Here is a 9,457-nt window from a genome sequence, read left to right on the forward strand (position 1 = left end):
GATAGAATTGTCGACTTGGACTGTAGGTCCATGATCGCGCCACATTGGTTCGGGAAGTCCATGCCGAGAATTGTCTCGCGAGCACTGCTGGAGGATAACAACGGTCGCAGGGTAGGTCCCGTCATGAACGGTAATTTTTGACGTGCATGTTCGAGTCGACGTTATCAGGTATGCTCCAGCCGTCTAGATTTGAGGGTCTTCCCAAGGATTTTTTACATCCCTTAACTTGGTGATGAACGGCCCAATAACTACATAGTAGTCAGTTGCTTTGTCGACTAAGGCAGTAACGTTTTTACCATCGATAAAAATGACGAAGTCTTGGGTTCTTGGCCTTACATTGTGGTCAGGCCATGGATCACGGCTGCCTCGCATTTTCCCGGTGGTGCGACATCGTCTCGTCGGGCTTTCTTGAATCTGAGTGGCGGCGCTTCCTTGTGGCACCGCCGATATGGTTCTTGCAACGTCGTCGTAGGGGGTGGAGGTTCTTTGGCATTTCCACGAACAGCAACGGCATCTCCATCGGTTGCTGCTTTTAGGTTTACGGATATGGGCTTACGGACTGGCTGCTGGCTCGGCCAGTGTGTGGCAGGAGCAGCAAGGACTGGTAGGGTGCTTGTGACAGCGAATGGAGAGGTGGTCAGGGTCTCCACTGCGTTGCAGCGAGGTAATAGGGGACATCAGGAGGTCGTACACCTTGCTGTGGGTGTGGCACATTGACGCCGAACCCTCGTAGTCTCATGTCGTGGCATTGGTTTCGGCGGTAGACGTGGCCGGCTTCTCCGCAGTGATAGCAAAGCGGGTGGTAGAGCGCAGCGCGCCAGACTTCTGTCCTCCTTGGGTAGTTGCGCTGGGCGACAAGTGCGTGTGCTGGCGTCGGCGGATGACGAGAGTGCGGTGCTATGGGGCGTTGGCGTGGGGAGGCAGGAGAAGCATGGCGGCGGACGGCAACGGCGTACCTAGCTCATTGCTTCCAGCTGAGTATGCGGCAGTTCTGGAAATCCTAGCGCCTGCTGCATTTATTCACGGGCAATGTCGGAGAGCAAGAACATTTGAGGCTCTGAAGCAGGAGTTATTTTACTCGGTTGTCCGCATATAATTACCCTGATCGTCTTTCGGAAGTTGTCGGAGCATAGTGCTAGACTTCGGGTGAGCACTTGGCGTTTATATTGCCTAGTGCTCATTTGCCGCGTCTTTTCGTTGGTCGTTTCGTTTCGCGTCGTTTCGTTGGTAGAAAATTCCGTGACGGTCTTGGACTGCTTACGGATCACTGCGGCGAAAAGTTCTTGTTTCACGCCACGCATAAAATAAAACGGACCTTATATTCATCCATCATGTCGGGGTCGGCGTGGCGAAAAGGACGGGTAATTTCTTCAAAGATGATGGTTATGCTCCCCTTGGGCAGCTGCACTCGGGATTGCAGTAGAAGTTCGGTCCTTTCTCTTCTAACGCCACTGGGTAAAGATCTTCGGGAAATTGCATCGAAACAGGTTCCAAGTTAGAGTGGTAATCCGGCTGTCAAACCACGTGCGCGCATAGTCGTCCTACGAGAAATACGATGTTGCTCAACATAATGACCCTGTCGTAAGTCTCGAGCCAGGTTTGTGAGTCTTCAGTCGATGCACCGCGGAACGTCGGTGGTTCCGTCGGTTGCTGTAGCTTGAGCGATGCAGAGGATACTGGTCCTCTAAGCTTACGGGTCTCGGGTAAAAGTTCCTACTCCGGTGGCAACTGTCGTAGCCTGGCTGTTGCAGGCTAAAGCTCGCTGGTCTGTGGTGACGTGCACGATGTCTTTGCAGTTCAAGTTTGGGTTACGGCATTGTAAGGGTGCCCGGCCGGTACATGGATGCAGAAGCACCTGCACCGCATATCACGTTGTCGTGACGGCGTGACTGTCATAAGCTTGACTACAAAACGTTAACTCTTTATTGGGTGAACATGTTTCAATGACAAGTGGCGCTCAAAAAAGAACGGGAGCGGCGAGCACAGTCGGTGATCGTTCAAATCTGGTCCACGGGTCAAATCGCGTCGTCTTTTATGCGTGACTCGCCGAACGTTCGAGCGTAATCGCTGGTGCCCGCGGGCCTTTCCGAAAATACTACACAATTCATGTCGTGCACAGAATCTTAGCACACAAAGCTTGGCAATAACACATACAACAGATTGAATCAACGATAACATTCGAGCAAGTTCCGAATCATGCAGGCGTATCTTGCACTGAGCGATAACATATACCGGGTGAAATATTGTCCACGGAAAAAGGACAAATAAGTAAACCTGTCAATGCCTAAGCGCAGTGCATCAGTAGTTTAATGGGCCTATTCACGATACATTTTGACATCCCAATAACTACCCTGAAAACCAACTGAAAGAATAAACGGTTTCTTCTAACTTCAAAGGAACTCAATAAAATAATATTTAAAAGCAAAACTTTTTTGTACAGGAACGGATGGCAAAGCTTTAGCTCAAACGTACACCGCATAACGCTTTGGCAGTATATCGCAGTCCTTCGTGACGCTTTCACAGAAAAAAAACAGAAAGCGAGATGATCGCTACCACCATCTGCACATTAGGCGATTTGCACTTTGCAAATAAAACGATTACGAGATTATCTTGGAGTACATACATGCGGATCATCGTGTAATCTTATACTATCGATAGTATTATTCGCTTGTGTACTATGAATAGCATTGCATCGCCAGGCCTTAGGCTTCTCAAAAACTAAAATATTCTTAGAGACGAAGTGGAGTTTTCATAGTGCAGCGGTAGGGCGAAAGTATTTTTATTCAGCCCATGTATTGTAAGTACATTCGCATGCAGTGTGCATGTTAATTGATAAATATTTTCAGATGACTAAAACCCTCATAGCTGGCGATGCTCATTGCCTATATAAGTCAGATTTCAATGAAGTCGCATCGTTGCAAAAGCCGAAAAGTTATGCGCCTCTACGTCCTAGAAATTCAAGCTGAGTTATCGAGCTCTGACGCGTCATGTGCCTACCACATCTGTCAATACAAGGCATCATTAGAACAATAATATTTTACTTGGACCACTTGAGAATGGCAGATGCAAAGGCAAGCAAATGTAAAATATATTTTGGCAGGAACAATCAGAGATAATCGTCAGAGTAGCAATAACTTTCTTTTGCACCCTGCTGCATATCCACATGCCATCCCTGAATTACGAAACCTTCTGGGTGCATCAGCAGACAGACGAAGAGACCATCTCGCTGCCAACCATAATGCGAACTGATACCACGGCACTACGTTTCTTGCTGTCCTCACTGCACCCAAGTTGAAATTCCGTAGCAATCCCCACAGCCCCTAGAAACCTGGGGAGATATTCTGTAAGTATGCACCAGAAGTATGCACTTGCAGAATACGCCCCTGGTTGCAAATTCGTTACAATGGCTATCCATCATGCGGCCGCGCTCGACGCGGAGATGTGTGTTGCAGTTGGGGCGCTAACGCTTTGATATACAGGGTGTCCCAGCTATTATGCAGCACGATTTAAAAAAAGAGCAACGGCGTTACCCGAAGCAAACCTAGTGCGTATTGTTTCCAGTACAGTGGAGTAGCCGCCAGTAACTTTTTCGTTTCTGAGATTTAATTAGGTAATTGTAATTAATTATCTAACTTGAGAAGTATAGTCCTAATTATCAAAGTGTCAATGAGAAAGTTCTAGAGCAACATCAAAACCAACCGATGCAGCTCTCTGTTGCTCAATACGTGCTACATAAATGCGTTTTTCCGAGAGGGAAAGAAGCCCACGAATACACGCAGAATTTCCGCGCGACTGGCCGCTCGAGGCACTTTGCGTGCATTTGCGGGCTTCTTTCACGCACGAAAAAACACTTTTTTGTAGCACGTATTGAGCAACAGAAAGCTGTATCGGTAGTTTTTCATGTTGCTTTACAACTTTCTCATTGACACTTTGACAATTAGAACAGTATTTTTCAAGTTAGATAATTAATTACAATTACCTAATTAAATCTCAGTAACGAAAAAATGTCTGGCAGCAACTCCACTGTACTGGAAACAATACAAACTAGGTTTGCTTCGCGTAACGCCGTTCCTCTTTCTTTAAATCACGTTGCTGCGTGATAGCTGGGACACCCTGTACATAGGGCTACATGACCCTTGTGTTAGGAAATTTGCAGGCGCAAGTTGGGAGAGGCCTTCGTCCTGCAGTGGACATGAATATAGGTTTATGGTGATGATGATGATGAACCCTTGTGTCATGGCCCATCCATTCTCGGGAATCGGCCATCAATGGGCACAGTCCAATATCCGATAACGCAGTGCCGAAGTTGACTATTCGTGCAATTACCCAATGACATACCCTGTGCCCTTAGGTGGTCCTTTAGGTCAGACAGCCGCCAACAGCACGTTATTTATTCGGGCACATGCTCTGTGGCCCATGTTCTCTTCTAGGCAAGACAGCAAGTAGACAACTTCGGTCACTGGTATGTGTCACTGTTTACTGTAAAATATTGTGCTACTATTCATTGCGACCAGATAAGCTAAGAAAATCTGTCGATTTGAAATTACGTGTCAAAATGCAACCAATACTGTGGACAACAAAGCTCACATGGGTCTACCCGTGAAAGCTACTTATCGTAGGTAGTAGTATATCGTATAATAGGCTACAACTAAGATACTGCGAAAATTATACAGTGAAGTTGTCATTTTCAAGGGTAATAAATACTACATCAGAGGTGGGTGTAGTATTTGGTCTCAGTAAATTAAATTGATAGTTGTATAATGCCTTGAGTAACAACCCTGTTATATTTAACAGAGATTAAGGTAACTCACGTTGCTCAGGCTCCGGAACGTTCTGTGATCCTCCCTTTTCTGCAATTTTGTAGCACGAGGAGGATTTTAGTACCTTCAAAGGATTTGCACTTTGCATCATATAAACAGAAAGAACAGTATAGGGATACTGAAAACATCTTTTTTTAGCAGTTCCTCCAAAATTCGTAGTCTAAGAGCTATATGTGGAAAGCTTATGCAATTAAATGCAATTATTAAACGCTGCTCGCCTTCTAGTATCAGGAAATACATGTCCAGATGGCAGCAAGGTGCGTCACTTATCTTAGGCAAATTTGAAAGGAATAAAAAACGAAACAAAAATTTGCGTAAACTAGGTGAACAGTAAGTGCGCTTGGGCGTTCATAGGTATGGCGCTCTTTTACCCATTTCAAGTTTTCCAAGGAGATTTTAACTATTTCGTAGCTCGCCGCATGACCGGCGCTCATAGAATGCAGCAAGCCTCTGGTGCATTTAATGCTTTCAAGTTATTGATAACTGTGTTATTGATAGCTGCGCTATCAGGTTAGACTAGCTGTGTCTTGAATAAAGCTACTTATTTAGGTACAATAAAACTCTAACCGGCGAAGCATTACCCTTACGTAGCAATACAGCTCTTGAAGTGTTTCTGCAACTTTAGAAATATTTACTTGAAGTTTTCTTTCCTACACAAGTCGAGAACCTCTTGCTATTCGCACTTGATATCAGCAGTTGCGTCCAAATGGCCGCTTTTGAGTTGGTTCTGAATTTTCGGAAGACCGCGAAGTAAGCGGTCGCCCAATCTGGCGCGTAGGGTGTGTGTGGAAGAGATGTTGTTTCCGGCGAGAAACTAGCTTGTGTGGATAGCTATTTGGCAAGGCCCATTGTCGTGGTGCAGCATCCAGATTCTCGTGCACCACCGAGTGGGATGTTTTCTCCAAAAGTCTTGCCTGAAAGCGCTAAATCTTGGCAGTAAACTCGCTGTGGATGACCTGCCCATTAAGAACAAATAACCTATGGCCAGTGTTGTGAATGTTGAAAGAGATTCACCGACGATTACGATACTTCCTAATGCGAAATTTCAATGCAACTCAATACGTGCTTTCGTTTCGCGATATACTGGCTGGCGTGGACAATCTGTCTCGTGCGGCACGTGGAAAGGGAGCGAAGTGTGGCGCGACTGCCTCGGTAATCGGGAGATCGCGAGAGGCAGCGCGGGGGTGACGCGTGGGCGCGATTCAGAGCAGCCGCCACAGACAGACCTCCGCTCATGCAGCGCTTTGTTTCCTAATATAGTATCAGTGGATGCACTCGCCGCATGCCTTATTGATTGCGTTCTCGGCGAACAGACGACTCGTGCTACTGTGGAGCCATCTTGTAGCGATCGTCATAGTAGAACACGTCTTGCGCGCGGCACTACGCTTTTCTGCTTAATCTTCTTTCGCCAGACCCCCCTCCTTCGCTCTCCTCCTCTCGCTGTCTTCTCTATCACCGTCTTTCGTCCCCCACTGTGCTGCGCGTTCGCTCGGTTACACCGAGGGACGCCGAGATACGACGACGCTCAACACAGGAACAGGCTGGGGAAAATTACTTTGCCCAATTCGAAAATTGAGTTGATTCACGTTCAAAACAGATCTAACCCACTCCCACAATTGACACGGCCACCCCAAAAATTAACTTTGCCCAATTGGAAAAGTGAGTTGTCAAAATTGATTTGACTGAACTCCAAAATTTGGGTGGCCCATCCCCATATTGACTTTGCCGAATTCGAAAATTGAGTTGACTCACGTTCAAAACAGATCTAACCCACTCCCACAATTGACACGGCCACCCCAAAAATTAACTTTGCCCAATTGGAAAAGTGAGTTGTCAAAATTGATTTGACTCAACTCCAAAATTTGGGTGGCCCATCCCCATATTGACTTTGCCTAATTCGAAAATTGAGTTGACCCACGTTCAAAACTAACCTGGCCCACTATCAAAATTGACTTGGCCAACCCCAGGAATTTGGGCGGCCCGCCCTCAAAATTGGCTTTGCCCAATTCGAAAATTGAGTCAACTCACGTTCAAAATCGACCTTGCCTCCTATCAAAATTACCTTAGCCCACCCCAAGAATTTGGCCGGCCTGCCCCCAAGATTGACTTTTCCCAATTCAAAAATTGCGTTGACCCACGTTCAAAACAGACCTGGGGCGGCTTGCATGAACATTTAACAACGAAAACAACAACGAATTCAGGAACGCGTTCTAGTGTGGTCTAGACGGTTTCTCGGGATCATTTAAGGGCGCATTCTTGAATTCGTTATTATTTTTGCTATTAAATGTTCATGCAAGCCACCCCTGGCCCACTTTAAATATTGACTTAGCCCACTCTAAGAATTTGGGTGGGCCACCCCCAAAATTGACTCTGCCCAATTCGCGCACATGACCAACGGATCGCGTCATGTGATAGTCACGTGACCAAGTAAAAACCTGAAGTTGCCAGGACACATGGCCAATTGATGACGTCATGTGACTATGTCGCTTGACATGGACGTTGAAATAGTATGGACATCGATATACTCGACACGCCCAGAAGGCTTTCGCATTCAATGCACGTAAGGAGACTTAAGTGGTGGTCCCACTCCGGTGGCACGAGCCCCCCGTTTTCAGTACTTTTGGACTAATCGTGGCGGCTCTTCTACTTAGGATATAAAGTTGTGGTATATTACCATAAAAAGCTTAATTCTTGTAGATTCCACCCATATATAATATAAGGAAATTGATTGATGTGATTTAGAAATAAATGTTCAAGAACAAGCATGAGATACATGGTTTTTGCGAACTGTGTCTCAGTTGTGACCATATTTATCTAGTTCCTAGACGTAGCAAAATAATTCGGAATTTTTACTTTTTGGATAATTTGCTTTTGAAAATTGCCAAATATCGCGATCTTCTCTTGTAAACAGCCTGTCAACTACATGCTCAAGGGAGCTAAATTTTGGATAAAGTAGAGTTCAAAGAATTTCCATTTAGGACGCAAAATTTCATTCATGTACCTTTATTAGTTTTAAACCGCAGCTTCGTAGCTTTAGTACCTTCCCGCAAAAATGGGCAAAAATAAAACCAGAGTTCGAAATATTGCTTAATTTCGGCCGCATTATTAGGAAAACTAATAAAATAACATGAATGAAATTTTGCGTCCTAAATGTAAATTCCTTGAACTCTACTTTATCCAAAATTTAGTTTCCTTGAGGGTGTAGTTGTCGGGCTGTCAGAAGATTGCGATATTTGGCAATTTTCAAAAGCAAATTATCCAAAAAGTAAAAATTCCGATTTTGCTACGTCTAGGAACTAAATAAATATGGTCACAACTGAGACACAGTTCGCAAAAACGATGTACCTCATGCTTGTTCTTAAACATTTATTTATAAATCACATCAATCAATTTCTTTATATTATATATAGTTGGAATCTACAAGAATTAAGCTTTTTATGGTTTATACGACAACTTCATATCCTAAGTATAGAAGAGCCGCCACGGTTGCTCCAAAAGTACTGAAAACGGGGGGCTCGTGCCACCGGAGTGGGACCGCCACCTTAAGTACCTCTGTACTTTTTGTTTTACTGTCGCACGTACTATGTTTGATAGAAAAGAATAGAATTGAATAAGAGGAATATTTAGACTTCGCCGTCATACTGTCTTTTAGTTTTTAAAGTAAGCCTAAAATTCCGCACCTTAGTAGTAGCAATGGAATAAAATCAGACAAAAAAAAGCACCCGAATGTTGTGATGCTGGCATTGGATATTGATGCTGAAAAAATTCGGCGGCCCTGCTTATGTGAGGCGATGCGAAACCATTATAGTCCCATCGGTGAATTTTTTTTCTTTTTTTTTGCGTGCGCGTTCCTTGTCCGCGCAAGCTCTCGCCTGTGTTCTAACTGCGCCTCGATAAGACCGTGAGGAGTTCATAACATTATAGAAGGACCGCTCAGCGCTGTTAAATTTCGCATTAGTGCTTTTGGACGCGAAAGCGCTAACGCGATTGGACTTAACGCGATAGCGTTAAAGGACCCCTAAACCACCCAGAGGTCGAAATTTAGTTGTGGTGTTGCAGTTGTGCACGAGTCTACAACGAACACGTAGCCGGGAGAATTTTTCGAAATGGTGCCGTAATAACAGAGTTACACGCGTTTGATGATCGAAACACGGCCCTCGCTCGTTTCGCTCTTTCCTGCGCTACTCTCCTCGCCGGCTGGTCTTTCCTCCTCGCCGGGTGCTCCTCCAAATGTCACGTGACGCACGTCATCGCCAACGCTCTTTTAAAAACACTGTGCACTTCCGGTTAAGGCACGTCCACGCTAGTGGCAAATATAGCGACGGCGAACCGGCCTCCAGTGCCGTAGTTCGTCTGCCGCGCGAGAAGTGTCCAAAATGGACGGCAGTTCGGCCGGCGCACCGCCCACCGCACAACTACCGGGCCAGTCGACGACCGCGAAGCTGCGCGCCTTCTCCAACGGCGACGAAAACATCGGCTGCAGTTTCTGTTCCAAGCAAAGTAATTCCCGCTAGATAAAGCGATGAATAAATTGTACATTTAATGAAAAACGAAATCCACTGTCAAACGTTAAACACGAACGAGAGAGAGCTTCGATACTTGTCGAGCTCAGCTGCAGTGCACGGCTACCGACGGCA

General features: G+C 45.6%; 1 protein-coding gene across 1 annotated transcript in view; it reads right to left on the bottom strand.

Moving 5' to 3' along the window:
- Positions 1-332: 332 nt before the first annotated feature.
- Positions 333-9,457, bottom strand: part of LOC125939938 (uncharacterized) — a 30,479-nt gene continuing 21,354 nt past the window's right edge. The window contains exons 4-5 of the mRNA XM_049655481.1: positions 4,812-4,850; positions 333-649 (exon numbers count right to left, since the gene is read on the bottom strand). Of these exons, the coding sequence (XP_049511438.1) occupies positions 333-649; positions 4,812-4,850 (356 nt within the window). The remainder of the gene's footprint in view (positions 650-4,811; positions 4,851-9,457) is intronic.

Source organism: Dermacentor silvarum, chromosome 9, assembly GCF_013339745.2.
Source record: "Dermacentor silvarum isolate Dsil-2018 chromosome 9, BIME_Dsil_1.4, whole genome shotgun sequence".
In the NCBI taxonomy this organism is placed as follows: Eukaryota; Metazoa; Arthropoda; class Arachnida; order Ixodida; family Ixodidae; genus Dermacentor; species Dermacentor silvarum.